At 33.2% G+C, this 21,016-nt stretch overlaps 1 protein-coding gene across 8 annotated transcripts in view; it reads right to left on the reverse strand.

Moving 5' to 3' along the window:
• Positions 1 to 21,016, reverse strand: part of LOC118187745 (transient-receptor-potential-like protein) — a 346,137-nt gene that overhangs the window by 24,485 nt on the left and 300,636 nt on the right. For 6 of the 8 annotated variants that reach the window (XM_085807016.1, XM_085807018.1, XM_085807019.1 and 3 more), the window contains 4 exons: positions 18,207 to 18,402; positions 6,438 to 6,650; positions 1,680 to 1,727; positions 1,521 to 1,592 (listed from right to left, as the gene is read on the reverse strand). In XM_085807016.1, coding sequence (XP_085663142.1) covers positions 1,521 to 1,592; positions 1,680 to 1,727; positions 6,438 to 6,650; positions 18,207 to 18,402 — 529 coding nt within the window. The remainder of the gene's footprint in view (positions 1 to 1,520; positions 1,593 to 1,679; positions 1,728 to 6,437; positions 6,651 to 18,206; positions 18,403 to 21,016) is intronic. The other 2 variants (XM_085807022.1, XM_085807021.1) reach the window with 1 other exon arrangement.

Raw genomic sequence — 21,016 nt, forward strand, 5'->3', positions numbered from 1 at the left:
ATAGAATTAAAATAAGTGAATATTACCGCAAGTTGAATTTTTTTTCTTTTAACTGGAATCGCATGTAAATTTAAGTTGGGAGATACTCATTTTTTTAAAATATATCTGCAGCAGATTCAGCAGAAATTTATTTAAAAAAGATTATTATTATTGGATTAACTCAACTAGTTCGGGCTTTAGGTACAACTTTCTTTCAGAGCTTGTCAACATCTGCTTTTATTACTTTTATGAAGAGAAAACAGAATTATGTAGAATTATAGCAGAAATGTGCGCTTCGAGTCACCTAAACCGCTTACTCTATACTCAGAACTTGTAAGCATAGGGATCAAGGCTCTGAGTAAATATGCAAACTTATGGGGAGATTTTTCAAACTTATGGAGAAAACGTGCTTTGCTATTTCGTTTATCTTATGAAGTGTATCTACCCAGCTGTATAATATTCTGTTTTAAATTCCCCAGAAAAACAATACTACTGGAGCAAAAGAGAATATCTATGAAACAGTTTGTAGTATCCACAGTTGTTTTAAAAATGATTTAAATAGGCTAAAAGGGATAAAGCTGACGTTAATAACAAACTACGTTAAGGAAATTCAAAAGAATTTCAGAAGAATGAAGAGCTTCTTTACCGGCTTAAACACCATATGGCTTGGAAAATGAATAAATGCTTTTTTGTGTGTTTTTCTTAATTAAATAACCATAGTTTAAAATTCAACAAACTTTAGCAAGAATTTAAGAAGGTAAAATATGTGTTATTATTTTTATTAATACAATGATATTTTCCATCATCACACCATCTGAACAATCAGTGCTTAGACGATATGTCAGAGAAAACGTTCTCGGAGTGAGCATTCAAGGCATAATTACCCTGGCACTTGATGACATACATATATAGCACTGATGACAGACAAATTTTTAAATCTTCTAAATGTTGGTAAACAGCTATAATTTTCAGATAAAACACGGTGGAATCTGAACAAATTTGCTGACACATCAAAAAAATATTTTGATGATAATACCTTAAAATCCTCAACAACAGACAAAAGATACGAGATTTGATCAGCTCGTTATATGCTGATATATGAGGCATGATATACAATTTAGCTTACGTGAGGAAACTTATTGAAATATTTCATTATAAGTTCAGTTTATGATAGACGGTTTTTATAAAGAAATAAAAAGTTTACATTATTTATATTATCACTTACATTATATGACTTGAGATTGCATTATGTAGAACAGAAGAAATAATAAAGAATCAAAATTATTTTATTAATAATAATTAATAAAATAATTTTGATTTCTCATTTTATTTGTGGATAAATCATATTTATCTGCTTGATTTTTTTTGTTTGGCATTAGCTCTTTGATTCGAGAAAGACTCAAAAATGATACCGAAATGTGTTTAAATATTTCAAAATTAATTAAATAAATTAATTACTAAAATTTCAGATCACATCTAATTTACAAAATTATTCTAATCTACAAATTCTAAACTACAAAAATTCAGAAACCAGGTCTTACCTGGTAATTTACTTTGTTTTTCAGTTTATTAATTTCAACTGGAGGGCTTAAACACGTGTTGTTTGGTTCATTCTAAAGTATCAAATTCATAAAGTATATCAGAATACTTGAAAATACTTTTGAACTCTTAATGATACAAAAATCCATTACTTTACTCACTTTTTCTTGGCCAATATCACCAATGTAGCTTACAGATTTATCTTCCGGCTGAAATGAAGATATCAGATGGATTAATGTTAAATATAACAAAAAATACTAAATTCACTTTATATTAAGTAAACAATTTTCATATAATATTACTATAAAATGCAACTGTAGTTGTAGAGACATTACGTATTTTTGGAAGCAGGCAAGATGAAAAATTAGCAACGCCTTCGCCGGGAATCGAACCACGGACTTCTCAATTACGCAGCGAGCGTGCAGAGCACTATACCACGAAGGCTCGCAAAGAAGGCAGGAGAAATACCTTATATAAATTTAGAATATCATCAAAGGTCATAAAAAATTACTTTTTTACTAAATCTTCGTAAATTTTACAGTGCAACACATTTTATTCAGCTGTTTTTATTACCATGTAATGGTTTCTGAGACAGTTAATGATGTATAATTTCTTCTCATTCTGATCGCATATACATTTTCGAGAGAAAAGTTAGACCATCTGCACAACATTTGTAGCTCTATCCCTAAAACTTTGTAATATTAATGATGAGAACTTAAAATATGATTTAAAAAAATTGAATACTCAAAAGTTGGTGTTCCGCGGCTTAAAGAGCTTTTTTCTTCTGACTGAAATACTCAAGTCTGTCAGTTCACCAGCGACATATTTATTTATTTGACCTTTATAATGGAATAAATGAAAAACTGCAACTTATAGGAAAAGATTTATATGTTTGTCTATTTGACAGATTGTTTGGAAACAGGCATACATGAAGTTTCAGAAGTATTGTTCAGAAATATGCATGCAGATCCGCAACACGATAATAGATCATAATCCTGTAGGAATATAGGACTGTATGCGCAAACCCGACACGCAAGAGGGCGCTGAACGTCGAGATGAAGTCTAGCCAGGATAAAGTGACAGAAAGCTTTTGTGGGTCTACATGAAAAGCCTAATATATGATACCCCTGTGGTATCGGACATGGATCTAGTGGCCCGCATCTTTGTTGCAAGTGGTGATGTTGCTGATACACCCGGCATTCTTGCAAACGTTCTTCGATCGATGCCTCCTCGTTGCAAGGCGTGAATTGCATCTTTCAAACACCTGCTTTAACAATTTCATTTCATGTAATACTATTTGAAACAAGTGACCTGTCTTACGTCTTTCTGTCTCTATCTTTGAATTGCGTACAAATGTTCCAATATAAATGTTACTGCACCCATGCAACCGAATATAACATCACATAACATGGCACTGTGTTGCACAGTGTCAATCTAAGGTCTTATTTTTAAAATACTATAAAATTAATTGCATCAATTACCCTCAACGGCACTCTATAATGCACCATCTGCTCATGTACATAAATGTACCATGTACGTATTGTTTATGAATCGAATGATATAAGTATTGTAAATAGGTAGTACAATATAGCATTGTAAATAGGAAAGCGGTATCCATGCACCCGCATATATTTCTACGTAACGTGACACAGTAAGGCAAATTATCAACCTAGTGTCCTATTATGAAATTAATAACCCCCCGTTACTAGTTATAACATTGTTTTATGGATCTAGAGTTTATGTAAGTATATGAAGTAAGTACCAAATGTTTATGTCACCAATGAATATTATGTACCAAATATAAGCGTATATACGCTTTTGTCTATATGTAATTTTGTCTGTATGTCTTTGTTTATATGTAATTGTATCCATGCACCTACTAGTATTATCACACAACTTGGCACTGTATAGATTAATATACTACATTTCTTACGCACTGAATAATCATGTACCTAATGTGTGTGTACCCAATAGCTATTGTGTACCTAAAATGTCTGTACATATGTATATGAATTTATGTTCTGTATATATGATAATGTAACTATGCATTTGCACATTTTATCCTGTAACACGGCACCGTATCGCAAAAATCAAACTAGGGTCCCAGTCTAAAATTAATTGCGCCAATTATCTGTTCATCATTGTATTAAGTACCTATTGTTAATGTATGTTAAAGCAGCACGTACATAACGCTTGGGTACCCACTGATTATTGTGTACCTAATACACGTGTATTAAATATCTTTGTACATAGGTTAATGTACCTAGGAAACAGTACAAATAATCCAGTAGCAATCTAACTTTTAATTCACTGAACTAATTACTTTTCTAGCATAACATTGTGCACCTAATGTTTCAGTACGTACATGTCTTGTGTATCTAATGATAATGCTTCAAAGGATCATAGTGTAACCAACATATAAGTACACACGTTATGTATATGTGCTACCGTATCCATGCTTTTGCATACACCTTGTAGCATGGCAATGTATTACCTAGTGTCTAACATTAATTAGCTTTACCACTGTGTTAAGTACCAAGTATGTATGTTTATGTCTTAGTGTATTAGCACAATGACTACGTATGGTTATCTAGATAAAGGTGGACGTGGCGCTATACTGATTAACCATATTGGTAGAGAGGTGGTGCCCACGTCCTCCGTCGCATGTCTCTGTCTCTGCCTGTAGCGCGTCGGGGTTGCGCATACGCACCTGTATTCCTATGCAATTACTGCTTGTTATTGTGTTCCTCCACGTACATTTCTGAACAACAGTTCTAAAAACACCCTGTTTACACGTTTCTTTCGTCAAACAGGCTATTAATTTTACCACTGTGCTGATTGTTTCACTAAAAGGTGAGTAGGAGAAAATCCTGTACTCAATAACGCGCAGTAAACTCCTAAATTTTACGAAAATTTAGCAAAATAGGATCAATTTATAAGTTTTTAGTCTTAACGCACTCCTAGTGTAAATATGAATAATGTTAAATGTGTTCAGATTTTATTTATTATATTAAAATTATTCATGTACAATCACCATTACTGGTAACATTCATTTTTGGTGAATTTCATTATTAACAGCGCTGGGAGTTCGATTTCAGGTGAACGAGCTGGCTGCATGATTGGCTGTTTTTTATTTTACCTATATATGTAAGATGAATGCAATGCATTTTCCCTTAGAAAGTCCTCCGCAAAGGCGTCCCTTCCCTTAGACAGATGTAGTCCTCGTTAGCTTTGCCATATTCAGTTAACATAGCCTGACCGTAATTAACGTAATTGGAGAAAAAATTCTTAAAAGGATAAAATGCAAATGCTATAATTGATTTACTTTAAATACAGCCAGAAAGGATTACAGATGAAAATATTATAGCAAGCGAAATTGCATCCAAGTAATAATTATAAAATGGTCTAAATAAGCACAATTGAACAGAAAGTTTCGAAGCCATATATCATGAAATTTTATGATTGCCATGACACATAGCACGTCGGCAAAAGAAATAATACGTCAATTATTTTATAGAAATGTGGAATATTGTAACGTTGATTGCAAAAGAATGTTTAAAGTCAAGCAAAAATAATTCCAGATTCCAAAAGAATTCCAAAGATTCCAAAAGAATGCTTAAAGTTAACTCTCGATTAACTGCGTTACTGATTAGTTGAGACCTGTCTGAAAATGCTAAGTTTGTTTATAGCGGAAGGGAAAAATTATTATTACAAACCATCAGCATAAAAGAAAACTAGGTACGGAAAAAAAACAAAAGGAAATAAAAACGCTTGGGATAACAGATTGATAGCATGTATCAGATGAACTCTTTTTAAAACACCCAGTACTTTACCCGCTGATTTAATTTATGTAACTAATTGAATTTACTATCCATATTAAACTGCTTGAAAATTGTGAATACGGGTTATTTTCCCTTTCCTGTGTTTTCATTAACTGCCTTCCGGTTTAGCATTAATCGTGGACGTAATGCTCAGAAGTTGTCATAATTTTGCTGAAAAAAATCTATATTTTTTTATTTTTATCCAGCATCTTTTAAGCTTTTACATTCTGTAGTAGATGATAACAAAATTCTTTGATATGGACATTATTCACTTTAGAGCTGACCAGACAAAAGGCCATTTCAAATGCGTAGCTATTAAATATCTAATAAATAACATAGATTATTGTTATTTATTACAGATTTCGCTAATTCTATCGCGGTATTAAATAATGTAGAATCGTACAAATAATAAACATTGCAAGTTCTTTTGATTAAAGGTTTGTGCCATGATACTTGTACATGGGTAAATGTGTTGACCACAGGAAATGAAGGATGTCTTATTTATGTTTTATACTGTATCTCAGATAAGTAAGAAAGATAACAGCTCAATCTACTCGAGAAGGCTGAAAATTACTTCATTTCAATAAAAAAGTAATCAGAAATGAATCTGAAGTTCAAAACAGTTTGATTGTACTGTCAATTAAAAATGTAATGCTGTAAGCTAATTTCAGCAGAAGTATCATTTATAAAGATTAAGAGTTTCACTTTTTTAGTTCTAATAAGAAATTATCTTTAAGTGTATTAAATGCATTTAGGACCAGATCTCAAGTTAATTTGAAGCAAGCCTTAAAATATTGAAATCATGTGTAACAAATAAGAAATAGTCTTTTAAATTCCGAAATGTTAAAGCAGTTCAGAAAATCAGCTTTCTTACTGACAGGGGTAAAAAGGACCTGCGAACTGTTCTGTAATACATAATATCGCACTAGACCTGTATCATATGAACCGGGATAAATATTAAAATTGAAAGATGACAGTCGCAGAAAAATCTAACGAGGAACGAAAGGCGCAACTATAAATTAATTATAATCAAGGAAATCTTTATACATTTTCATTACACAATACATACATTATAATTACATATCGTGATAAGTATACCTTTATAACTGCTCCGTCGAAAGACTTGAACCCACACATCCTCGTACTGTGACGGATAAGTTTGCACAGCATCGTTTTAGCTCCTCTACAAAAATAATAGATTGATTTGGGGGAGATGATGAGATTGAAAGGAGGTGGAAGAGTAGAGCCTTCATCAAAATAACTCATCCACAGCTTCGATCGAGCGAATTTCCATTCTCTATCAGCATGGTCCTGAAATGAATTTTCCGTGAGTTCTAGGTCTATTTTTTTTTCAAATTATCTCTTTCATAGGTCTTTCTCATTCTGGTACTTACGTTTCTTTCTTTTTTCCAAACTTGTGAAATAAAAATGTATATTACGCTTTTTATTAGAATCCATGAATTTGGATTGAAATTCATGAGAAAATATTAGAGATTTTAATGCACACGAAAAGACAAGTTAACTGATGTTACACATGTAAAAATGTACCCATATACTGACACCCTGGAACCTTTTGGGGGAAAGGATTTAATTTCTACTGTGACAAATCCAAGCTGATTATTGTTAACAACCAAAACCTTTGCTGAAATGTACGTTAAAACACACATGCGATGAAAGAAAATATAAATTCCGTGTTACTGGTTACACATTCAGGTAACTGAAACTATTCTCAGAAGAAATCTTCATAATTCAAAAAACAGATAAAAAATTGCGAAAAATTAGGTAATTAAAGAAGTTGAAAAAATCAAAGAAAGAGAAAAACTGAAGTAAAAGTTTCTTAAGAATGCTAATATTTACGTATAAATAAAATAGAGTGGCATGGCTAGAAACTAAATTTATTGGTAATGAATAAGAATTGTATTGGTAATGAATAAGAATTGTTATCACGTAAAATCAAGATAACTATTTAGGAAAAGTACTTTAATAAGTTTTTACTTTCCCCGGTATGAAAAAACTTAACAAAAGTATCTAAACTGGCATTTACCTAAAATTCGAAAATAATAATAACAGTATTGTACCATAATTAACATATTTATTTAGTAAATTTTATTACATAATTATACTATTAATTATAAAAGGAATTCTATCTGCGCAAAGAAATATAAAAAGATGTAAAAGAATTCTATCTGCTACTGAAAGAGCCAAAAGTGATATTATATTTCCTAAATATTTTATTCATTGAGGATAAGCAGAAAGCGATATGGCAGAATTAAAATTCATTAAAACTGAATTAAGATAAGAAATAAAGGGAAATGTATGAAAACACAATACAGTGCAAATTAAGGAATGCATATATACATATCTGTAGATACAAAGTGTTAAAAAAGAATCATAATTATTCAGCTTTTAATTCGCTTTGATCGAATAATGTATAGGTAGAAAGAGGGAAAACTCGAGTTGCATGGAGTTGGCGACAGGTAAACCCTCTTTCTTCGTTCGCCACGTAAGTGTTGGTATAGATGGCGACTGTGCAATAGAAATCGTTTTGTGCCGTAAGCTTCCCGAAGTGAGATTCCAAAAATACTGTTCAGCGTGATTTTCTTCAACAGTACCTAATCAACAACTTAGCGATCAGAGTATTAGGGAATGGTATAAACAATTCGAAAGCACGAATTGTCTGTATAAAAGGAAATCACCAAGCCGTCTCCACATGTCAGACGAAAATGCGGAGAGCTTCCTACAGAATTTCGCCAGTAGTACACAGAAACCATTCGCCGTATCGGCAGGGAACTGGGCATTCTTGCAACATCTATCTGTTTTGCGGAGACGTTTGGTTTTTAAACCGCATGATTCAGTTGCTGCAAGGTCTTCATTCAGGAGTCAAAGAGCGATGTGTGGATATTTGTGAATTCGTCCTTCAGAATATGTAACAATATGGCAGTTTTTTTAACAAGCTTCATGTTTAGTGACGAGGCTAATTTTCATCTACGTGGCAAGTTCAACAGCTACGATATTAGAACATGCCACATTGAATTGTAACAGCCACATCAAATTAAACAATATGAAAGAGACTAACTAAAACTCAATGTTTTCTGCAGTATTTCTCGGTAAATTGTTTATAACCCTTTTTTTCATACAGGCCACTTTTACGTGAAGTACATATATTAATATGCTTGAAAACCGGGTTTTTCAACAGTTAGAAACCGATTCGGATGACTTCGTTTTCCAACAGGACGGGGCATCACCACCCCACTGGATCTGGAAGTTCGGAAATGTTTGAATAATTACATTCCTCAACGATGGATCGGCCGTTCGGGACCTGACCATTTAGTTCAACATCACTAACCTACAAGATCACCGGACATCTCAGTGTGCGATTTCTTCTTGTGGGGGTGTATAAAAGACTCCGTTTATGTGGTCTCTACTTTTAGCTACATTAGCCGAACTGAAGATATGTGTAACAACAGCCATGGAAGCAGTGGATGCAGATACGCTCAGAGACGTATGCCGCGTATCCAAAGAGGGACATATTGAAGATCTTTTATTTGGTTTGTTTAAAATCTTTATAATTAGCCATGTAATATAAAATTAATCTTAAGTTTCTAAGCTGAGTATTTTTCATAACAAACGCATTTGGAAACGGGTGATTCTTTTTTAAAACAGTTTGTATATATATAGATAGATAGATAGATAGATATAGATAGATATTGATTGATGTTAAAAATTAAAGGATAATTTTAAAAGTTTAATGCCGACTGAATGTAATTACTTGTGGTAATTGTGTGTTTTACTAAACGAAAAAAAAACTTCTGATTTCTATGTATTTGGGCACAGGACATGAAAACAATATGAATGCAACTTACGCGAAGTTGCCTACACATCTTGGTTAAATGAGAAGTTTTAACTTTGAAAGTGGCAGATGTTAAGCATGGCTTAATGTTTCGATTATATGAAGGCCAGAATTAGCGAGAGGATGGTAGAATAAGGAGAGTCAAGAACAACTGAACATCTACGGAGAACTAATACTGTCCACAGAGGAGTCTCAGGATATTCTACCCCAATGGCAGGGAGTAGCAATTATGGGCGTTGGCCACTACTAAGGCCTAAAGAGATGGTAACGTTATTACGGAGGCACCTAATAGGTGGGCTTTCGCTGCCTCTTGTTAAAGGGACAGACAGTTTACATCTATGCTTCTCCGGGATTCAAGCTCGGGTCCTTCAGTCAGGCAATTAAAATCACTAACCACTTTCCCGTCTGAGCGGCGTCTCAGGAATCTGGATCCGCCTTTTAAGCTTGGTAACAATTAGTCTCCTTTCTTGCTTATCAAAGTAGTCCTTCGGTTACACTAGCATCTGAAGATCTATATTTGTTACTGAAAGTATGGAAGAAATCGTTAAGCAACAGGAAATCAAACGGTTTATAACCTGTCATTATCACATACTGGAATAATACCTTTTCCTTACTACTACAGGATTCAAGATTACGGTGTTTATGCGAGAAGATTAATGCCCTGCCTCCAGATTTCTGCGTTTTCCTGAGGAGAGAGTTTAAACTGTCATCTTCATAACCAATGGATCCACGCTGACTGAGCATTAGTACTGTTCCCGGGTGAATCCAGGTTTAGTTTAAGCAGTGACTGTGAACGGAATTTCATCTAGAGACAGCTTGGATCATGCCGAATTCCATCGCATATCCATGAAAGATAAGCGAAGCGAGTGGTTTACTTATTTGAAGGGAATTCATAAGGTAAGTCCACATTGAACTCCATATTTGTGGCAGAGTTTCTATAACCGCAGGGATACCTAAATGGGACTTTGTGCCCCTAACTATGGCTTTTTAAGGATTATTCGAACACCACTGGATGATAAGAGCTCACAAGCAAAGAATCCAGCTTTTGCATAACGATTGTTTCGTGCTAGAAATGACAGATAACGGTCTTTAGATGCTGCAGCTTGCCCAGCTACAGGAGTAATTGTAGCCAGGCTTTTAAAGGATCTTTTAGTTTCTTGAGATCACTCGTTGGAAAATATTCAGTTCTTTGTAGACGTCCAATTGTATTTGACGCGTCTCGATTCTATGATCTTCACGATGTCTTTCAGTCATGTTTAATAGCATAAGATCATTTCTAAAATTAAGAACTTGAGTTTGATGTTTAAGTTAAATTAAACTAACTGTGACGTTTATGTTAAGATAAGCTTCAAATTTATGTTAAATTTTAAATTAAGTGGCATTTAAGCTAAGCCTTTAGTTAAAGTTAGGTTAAACTAAGTTTAAGTTTGACGTGTATTGCGATTCCTTGTCTGATTCACACGCATTTGCTTATTTGCATACTCTGTGCAAGCATCCCAGCGCAGCAGTCAGTAGTTTTGAGTTCAGTAGTCCATAATTACCTTAAATAATAGCAATCAGAGAAATCCTAATATGTCTTCATAGAATTAATATAATTTTTATAATTATTATTTGACTTTGGAAACTAGTGTAAGTACTCATTTAAACATAAGTATAATACAGTTCTGCAAAAATCAATCAAAATATATACTATATAAATGAATGTAAATAATTCAAAAGTATAGCCTGTACTAAGACATAAACTTAGATTCAGTTCAGTATATACTGTAGACATATATGATATTATACAATGATTACTTGACAGACAGACACATGTTCAGTTTTAGATGTTATGTTGTGTTTTGTAACATGAAATACAATTGCAGAAGTGTGGAATTTGGATAAACCCCAGTCTAGAGAAACAGAGAAAAACGTTTTACATTCCATATGATAAGCAATAGAAAACCTTTTTTTCTGTGTGTGTGCTTTTGATTTTAGTAAACAACATGCATCTTTTTAGTTAACGAATTTTTAAAAATTCTCAGCTGTTACTCAAAACAACTATAGTGATTGTTTGCTGCATTCAAGAACTTCGAATTAGGACGAGAAAAAAGTTGTTTTCTAGCTAGAAAAAGAATTAAATAAAAATTTATTTCAGTTTCGAGGTACTTAAATTTATCTATAAGTTACAGTTTATGCATGAAAAAAAGAACAAAATAATGACGAGGCTTTATAACGTAATATAAATATCGCCCCGAATTATATATATATATATATAATTAATTTTAGGTAAAGTACATCCAATGCTGAAGTAACTTTTGTATAATGTAACATGAAAAATTTGAAGAGGTGAAGCTTTGCCAAAGAAATAAGACAACAGGGGCAAGTCACTTTAGCACTGAGTAAATGGTATCTCTTTAAGTTGGCGAGATAACTCTAAGCTAGACATGATTTGGGAACTGAAAATTGGCTATAAATCGCCAAAAGTCGCCAAATTTCGTGACTATTGGGCGACATTTTGGTCTGGTCCATGTTATAACGGTAATTGTTATTGTGATTGAATAACTGTAGTTGATCCCTATATGCAACTATAACTGTATCCGGCCCTTCGATATAACTTTAAATGTTTATGCCTTCCTATAATTTCTAGGAATGGAATTTTCTAGCTATTTCCCGACCGCCGCTTAAAAATTCTGCTCTAAGTTGTTACTTCAGACCTGAATTCGGAGTATTGAGATATCCATGAGACCTTCACCTTTTAGATGTGCTTCTTTGCATTGCGTTGTGTTTGACAGTCTTAAGTGTTTGAAGTGTAACTACTGATTGTACTCTGTATTATCACAAGGAAGGGCACTCGTACACTGGGAAGAGGTGTACGAGTATTTTTGTGGAAAGTTCCAAAAGTGTAAAGCGTTTCTTTCGATAAAATAAATGTTCTCAATCTATTATCGGTTCTGTGTATCATCGGTTCTGTCCATTACGAACGCGTACGCACACAACTTTTGGAGTCCGGATAGAGGTTGAATCCCGGGGACAAAAGCGAGGGAGGAGTAATTAACACAGCTTGTGAGGCTTTACTGCATTCAATAAAGTGATGAAAGCAAGCCAAGAATCCGCTAAAGCAGAGATTAAAGCCGTTAAAGAAGTTGTGAAATGGGCGAAGACGAGATGAAAGCGCGCAAAAAATCCGTTAAAAAAGAGACGAAAGCAGGTTAAGAGGAAATGAAAAGAGGAATTACGTCCATAATAGAAAACAGATTCGAGACAATGGGAAGGCAAAGTAGACAGAGTTGAAGATAAAGTTAGAGGAATACATGAAAGAGTTTCTGCTATCAAACCACAAATCGAAGAGTTTCTGATATAGAACAAGAAATCGAAGAAAGAGTTTCTAAGATTGAAAAACAAACTGATGACAGAGTTTCTGCTCCCGTAGACAAGGAAGTTGTCAGTTTAAAGAAATACATTAAGAGAGCTGGCCACAAAGCTAACGCCTTTAAATTCGAATGTATGTCTTGCCAACCCTCTCTAATGCTATTAACATATGATGGAAAGACCGCCTGGCAAGTGCAAAAAGACTCATTTCTCTATAGTGGCAAACGCAAATGGATGGGACTCCGAAGCTGAAGCCTGCCATCTAACTGCTTCTCAGAGAGCAGATGCAGCGGATATCCTTCAAACCCTTCAGAGGCTAGATTTCGAAACTATGTCCGGCATGCTGGGCTGTGCTTTGGCAAGAAGTGCTTAAAAGACTAAAGTTGGATTCAATTAAAATCTCGGCAACAGAAGCCCATGAAAGCAGTCCAAGAGCTGTCCACGCATGTTGAAAGGCTGTCTCATCCTACATTTTAAAAGACTGCAAATCAGAAGCAAGAAAAATCCTGTCTCTGCAGTACTTTATCAATGGATGAAGTGACTGCTTGTCTAGACAATTTAACTAGGCAAGCAAACGCCTTGAGACGGAATAAGAATGATAAGAAATCGATATTAAAGTGTTGGAATTGCTGTGTTAATGGCCACTATGAAGCAACTGCAGAATACCACAAGGCATGGAAGCTAATACCGCTCCCAGCAAGAAGGAGGGAAACTCATTAGTGGTCATCTCGTGAAAACTCATTAGTGGAGGTTACCAGGTAACGAGAAGCTCCAATTTAAAGCGCTTCAGGTTTCTGAAATGAGTGCGGCAATAATGGATTTTCCATCATGGAACCTCCTTGCATTACCATCGATACTGAGCCAATGTTACCATCATCCGGAAAGATTTAGCTCAATAACTGAAAGGTACACTCATCCGAACGCCGAAACTGTGTCTGGTGATAAAATAGAAACCGATGAGGAGTTAAACAATAACATCACAACTGGAAGTCCCCCTACCATCATAAGGCATATGTGACAGATATTACAGATCCTTGTATACTCGGATTGGACTTTTTAAGCAAATAAAGCTTTTCATTGGAATATAAAAAAATGAACAGCATTCTTTCTTTGAGGACATATACTTGTTCGGAAATAATGATGAAGGAGTTAATCTGTACACCAAATCATAGCTCAAGACTATAACACAATACCAGCAAGAGCAGAATTTTTACTTCTTGGATCTATAGCCGAAAACAGAAATTTTCAATATGATGTAATGGAATATCCCTAGAAATGTAACACACCGCGTGGCATACTAGTAGCTTGGGCACTTGTCGACCTACTGAGGAACGTTATCCCGGTTAGATTTGCCAATGTAACTGATAAGGCGAAAGCCATTACAAAAAGTGAAGTGATTGCAGTATGTACTCCAGTGACCTGCGTCAAACAAACCAATGACCCTCCAAAATCCGTGTCTTCCGAGATCCCAATATCGGAGTTTTGCACAATGCACAAGAAGAGTGCTAACAAACGTGTCATATAAGAATTTCAATGTGTTTTCTTCCTCTCATCTTCTAACATGGATCAAATCAGTTTGATACTGAAGAAAGGAGTCCTGCCGAACGTGTCATTGAAGAATTTCAAGAATTGCAGGAAGAACCAGTGATGACGAGAGAAGTGCTGCCAAACGTGTCATTCAAGAATATCAAGATGCTGTCTCCTGCTCGTCCTCTGAAGTAGGTCGAATCAGGTTTGACACAGCGTAGAATTGATACCGGGGATTACCTACCAATCAGCCAACATCCAGGATGTCTACCGCTTGTTAAGCGGGAAAAGGTAGGAAAACCTTTAGTGAACATGCAAGAAAGCGAATTTATCAAGCCTTCAGCAAGTTCTTAGACCTCGCCCTTCGTCCTGGTAAGAAAGAAACTCAGTTCAATTAGATGTTGTGTTGACTATAGCCAGTTGAACGAGGTTACAAAGAAAGACCCTGCTATCCTCTTCCTATAATTGACGATATTTTGGACACTCTGTAGAGACAATAGGATTTTTTGGAAGCAGCAGACTTGAAAAATGAGCAATGCTCTAACCGGGAATCGAACCGCGAATTTCTCGAATACGTGCCGATATTTTCCTTAATGATGGAAATCGTTTTCATGGTCATTTTCATAATTAAGAAACTAAGGTAGTTATGTAAGCATTTTCCGAGTAGCTGCAACTTGCTGATATTTTACAGCAGATTTTTTCCAGTTTGTAAAGGTATATGTATAAATTATATATATATATTCATATGTATATGTATTCTTCAACATGGAAATCCTAAAAAAAACTGAGAATGCTAGAGAAATTACTATTTATAGAAGCACTATCATTATTATAAGCACGATTATCGCCCAGTGGGCTAGAAGTCGCTAATGTTGTGTTCATGTTAATAGATTAGTTGTCTAATGAAATGCAGAACACCTAGAGGCGACTACTAAATTTAATAATTATTGCAAAAAGGTCATAGGTATCTAATTTAAGAAACGAAAGAGAGTAAGATCACAATAAATATCGATAAGAAGATAAATAAATAAATAAAGGAAGAAAATATGAAAAGATTCAGAATTTAACTTCGCACCATAGTGTTTGTAAAATGTTTATGCTTCTCTCGTTGAACTCGCAGCTTTCCTCTCTATCTGTTCATGGACTCACTCCAGCTGACACAACTTTTTTATTGTCATTTTAAATAAGAAAGTATTAAACACCATTTTCTTTGCACTTACGCTATATAAAATTGAACAGAAAAATCACAGAATTAAAGAAAAAGAAAGCATATCTTTAGAATTCGCGATACATTGTTAAGAGTTGCCCCACATTTTTTTTGTCTAGAATGGCTGTTATTCTCGAACCTAAGTTTTGCGTCGAATTACCTGTGTTATCCGTTTCATTTTTCATACAACTAGCAGCTGACACGGCCAGCGGCCTAAAACAGTTACTAAAAATAGAAAAAATATGCAATGCTTTAAATTTAGCTAGTGTAATTTTTCAGCTCCAACTGGTAATTTATAAAAGATACTAAAAACCTTTATTTTGCTTTTAAATCGTTTAGTTTGTATACTTCGCGAAATGGCAACAAACTGACAAGTGGGAGTTAAAAACATTTTGCATCGGATATCTCTAGAATTAATGATAAAGTGTTAATTGTTGCCATTCTTTTTTTTCATATTTGCTATTAACAGGCTTAGGTTCACGATAGACACAGTCTTGGCGCTTCATGAAAAGATAAAGTTCCTGGGCCTGTTCTCATTAGGTCAAGCAAGTTTATTTATTTTTTTTTTTCAGATAAGAGTCAACAATACAACACATTTGCTATATTACTATTTCTTGCAATGTAATACATAGAGATAACATCCATTTATTTTGCGTTGCCATATACTGTTTTAGGTTTTTATGTTATTTCTTAAAAACTAAACATTTGATAGCAACATTTGAAAAGTGATACGGACAAAAATTTTTATTTAAGGCTAATAACTCCTCTGGTGCTAAGGAAAGGTTTTTGGCGTAACGAAATAAAATGTATTATGAAAACATTGCAGAATTTTGATTATATGATAAGAATCAAACACGAAGTACGTCTGTAAGGGTTTAGGACTGGGTTAAAATCAACATTTGAAATCTATTTAGCTTTTTCTTAATGCTAGAAATCTCTCATTACGCTCGTGAAGCTTCTGAATGACTTCATAGAAGTCACTTGCTGAGAAACTCTTTAATTCATGGTTACACTAGCTAAAGAACTAAAATGATTCTTAAAGCGTGCCCCTAAAGGTGAGATGTCGCTCAAAGAAACGGAAAATAGCTTCCAGGTGTCCTGTTTGGCAAGTAACGGGATATGTAAGAAACAGTTATATTTTATTTTCCAACCAACAGATAAAATTAGTTGACTACGTGAAGTTATTGCCTCATAGTCTTTGAATTCATGCTAGTATATGTGAATTGCATAAAATCAAACAAAATACTCCTCTTAAATTTCTTTTCATAAGCATACAATATTTTATAAGGAATAAGTTGAGAGGGTTCATGACTACTGCCAATAGTTAGCATCTGGCAGCTTTGTTGGGATTAGTAGAAAATATTCATGCTTCAAACTATGCAAATGCATTACAATTCCATTTCAGGTTAAATTTTGAAAGTTCTTTAACTTCTTTCTTTAACTTCTCTGCGCATTTTTAGATTTCTTAGCTGCCAATAAATAGGCTAGTAGTCCAACGAAAAGCGAATTCAATCGATATAACGTTCCTTGATATGCATGAAAATCAATTTTTATGCGTGGCATCTGGCGCATTTCCGTAAATACAGCATTACTGGTTCAAAAGAATAGACTTTTTCAAATTACTTTGTAACAGAATATGTTTCAGTTTGCATTGGTTTCTATGGATATTTTTCAGCATAGGTAGTTTTCCCTTACCTTTGAAATATCGGCATTAAGTCGTCCACAACTGTTTCTAGGCAACTACACTTTTTTCAAGAGAGAATTATGATGAACGTCATTTCAATGACGGAGAAAGGTTGGTGCAATGAATAAGAGATTTGAGGATTTCAGCCTAATACCTTCCAAAAATAAAAAAAAGAAAGCTTCCGAGCTCGTTTTTCTTTCGTAGGCTATACTGATATGTACATTTATTACGATTAGTTGGCCTGAAGATGATCACACTATAACACTGGCTAACTAATAAGCAAAAGAACAACACAGAAAGTTATATTTTACAGCATAAGTATCACTTATATTAATATCTTAATATTTTGGCCAGATAAAAGTTCGTTTCTAACACACATCATAACGATTAAAATATTCAAATGTTTTCAAGCTTAGTGTTTAATATTTTTTGCAAAATATAATATAAAAAAACCCTATAATTTAAATGCAGTTTTCTTTTCTGAATTTTAAACTTTATCAAGAGTATAGTTACAATAAAATGAAGGACGACAGGGTTAATTTGACGGAGCTTCTGGATAATTTTTATGCTTTTAAATAAATTACGTATTAACATCGCAATCGCGATTAAATCAATTAAATTTCTTTTCGTTATTTCTTACAGTTTTGAAGGTTGGTTCAAAGATATATTTCTCCATAAATTTACATAAATGCCAAATTAAAGTTAAGTAGTAAATTATATCAAAGCTATAATTAGTAAAAACTAAAATGAATCCATACTTACCTTGAGCATTTCATAAATTTTACATTCTGTTTTAAAAATGCTGCGTAATTATTTTTGGCTTTCTTCCCCTGTTAAAGTAACAGATTTATTCCGGTACTTAGAAATTCCATATAGTTTCACAGCTGGAATACTATAAATGTAGTCACATGATGCAAGATCGGTATTATCTCACCATTAATCAAAAGGTCTAAATCTCTATGATTTATAATTATTATTATTTTTAAAAATTAAAAATAATTTTATTTAAAAGTACTCTAACGTTATGAAAGGTATCAAAATACCTTAGTTTAAACTGTATTCGAACTAATTTAAAAGCAAAAATATATGAATGCATTAATTGAATTTATGAGAATGCACACTGAGACATTTTTAAAAAGTAAAACTTAATCTTAAATCGTGTTCATTGAAGAAAAGGAAGGTACTTACTACATCTTATGTAATCATAAAGTTGGGTTATTTAAGCTAACGAATTCAACTATATCTTACCTCTATGTCTTGAAATGACCGTGACATCATAGCGATGAGCATGTTGATCATGACTGTCATGGCCATTATCATGTAAGCTCCAAGCAAGGCATGGCCTACCCATTTCGTAAAGGCTTGATCTCTTCGGCTGCTAATTTCTTTGATAGGTATAACTCCGAACAGTGACCACAATAACGATGTGTAGCTCGAATCAATTCTAAACAAATCACACCGTACAACATAAATCAGTTAACAACTAATATAATGGAAATGATTTTGTCGATTTTTTTCAAACACATGTGATTTGCTGCTGAGTTAACTTTGAAGTTTTCAAATGTGCGCATAAAAATGAGAAGGGAAAGACTGAGGTTGTATTCATTGATAATTTGTATAAAATGGAGGTGATTTTATTGCGCCATCAAAGGAAGTTCTATAGAAAGTATGAAACAAATCGCTCAATTAAATGAAAATATGTGTTAAAATATAGGTCGTAAATTTAAAAAAAGATTATATAAATGTAAGGCTTAAAGTAACTGCAAAATGTCTTCAATTTTCATAAAACTGAAGGCAAAGTTGTGATTGAAATGTGATATTCAGCAAGATTAATTCTTCTTCCTTTGAGTAAGGGCCGTTTCAGAAGAGTATTAATTTTGCCAAAATAAAAAGCTCCCCCCCCCCAAATAGTACGTTCATACTGCTTTAGGAAGTGTAGGATCTGCAGTAGAAACTTGATAGTAAAACGGTACAGAATTGTAGCAATCAGTTTAAAATGCTAGGAATTCTTTTATAACTACATTACATCTAGAAATTCATACCATTATTTTTCCAGTATTCTACACCAAAATGTGGAATTTGCTAAGACGTAGCTTTAAACTGCAGTCAGATTTTTAAATGACATAAAATGCATCAATGGAAGGAATTCACCACTAGAAAACTGTATTAAATACGTAAAATTATAGCAAAGTGAAAAAGGAAATATGTTTTTTTCTGCCTTCTAGTAGTGGTACCTGTTTATGTAAAATATTGAGGATTATAACTTACTAAAAAAGAATGATATTCTTCTCACAAATTTCATTAGGGATTTATGAATAATTTAGGTCTCATTTTGATACTCGAAGGAAAAAGATTAAGGTAGAATTATTCAAAGTAGATTTATTCAAAAGAAAAATTTAAATATGAAGGTATGAATTTGATTTGTTTATATTTGAGGATTAGGTAATACTATATTACTGATAAGAATACCGTAGTTTAGTATTCATTAAATTTTCCTGATAAATTATGTGCAGTTTAAAGCAAGGTTTGAGTCATTATCGGAAGAGCTTAGTTTTAAATAGAATGAAGGGAAAATTCTTTTAGGTAGTTGACTTCTTATGATGGACAGTTGCCCTGTTCGTTAAGAAATTATATTATAAGAAAGAAAATTCACTGTTAGCTTCCATTATATATACGAATAAAACACATACCAACTATATAAAACTCAGAGGTCAGTACTCGTATCAGTTCCATTTATTAAAATCATTTGTATTTGAAAAGTTAAGATTCATTCACAATCTGTTTCCTGTCATTTGCTTTATTTTAGCTCAGAGCAGATTTGATATAAATGGTATAATCACTTTTGAGAACATGCCTTTCGGTCGAAGTTCACGTCATTAATTCATGATGGAGATATAGTTCTTTTTATCTTGAAGTGGATCTATGCCCATTGACATCTATTCAGTATTACGAATCATACTGCTTATTACGCTCCCCGAAGTCTACAGGAGTAAAATAATGCCCTTAATTAAAAGACTCATTTAAGAAATAATTCAGCTAACTTAATAGATGACTTTTTCCTTTGTGTCTTAAATTTAAATTATAACTGTTGTTTGCAATAGATTCGTTGAGATGGTTTTCACGCCTTGTCCTATCCAAAATAGGTAATTTATCTTATTAGAATTTAACATTTCTGCAAAATAATATTGAAACAGAGGGATTTCAAGATTCTGTAGTAAAATTTCTCAGTCGTATATTTCAAAAATGGAAAATCATTTTGAATGTAAAGAAGAATATTAGAAGAACTCTGCTATGCAAGAAGTTATAGCCTATAACAGTGGAGTCAAGATTAAGATTTGTACCAGTTAGCGTAAACACCTTACAGAAATATACATTGAAGCAATTTTCAAAACATGTCGTTGAAAGACGGATAACATTAATAGTGATGACGTTCATGTTTCACAGAAAGACAAAAATCTTACAACATAGTTTTTTAAATGCTAATTTATACGTTACGACATGAATTGTAGTACAATGGTATAATACTTTTAATAGCACATTAAGTAGTTAAAATACAAAATAAATTCTTGAATTAGGGAAAACTTTTAAAGTAAATTTAAGCATTATTGTAATTTTTGATCTAAAATAAGACTGATAAGATTTGATTCAAAAACTTGAAAGTGCCAGTGCTCAAAAGGATTTTACATCGAAGAGTATGATGATGTATTTAAGTAAATTATGAAAGCTTGCTTTTTGATGATATATTTAAATAAATTATGAAAGTTTGTTTTCGATGATATATTTAAATAAATTATGAAAGTTTGCTTTTTGGTGATATATTTAAATAAATTATGAAAGTTTGCTTTTTGATGATATATTTAAATAAATTATGAAAGTTTTCTTTAACGCCACATTCTTCATATTAGTGGAATATAATGAGCACCTTTCCCAGTTAGATTACTAAAAGCTTTATAACCTTAACATTCATCCCAAAAAAAAAAATATGTGCTTCGTTTTCTTTCAGATATTTCATTCATTTAAACAGGATAACAAACAGCAAAACTTATTAGAAATTTTTA

The sequence above is a fragment of the Stegodyphus dumicola genome, chromosome X1 (assembly GCF_044657685.1).
Source record: "Stegodyphus dumicola isolate Sdum_Otavi_A_Nest chromosome X1, ASM4465768v1".
Taxonomy (NCBI): domain Eukaryota; kingdom Metazoa; phylum Arthropoda; class Arachnida; order Araneae; family Eresidae; genus Stegodyphus; species Stegodyphus dumicola.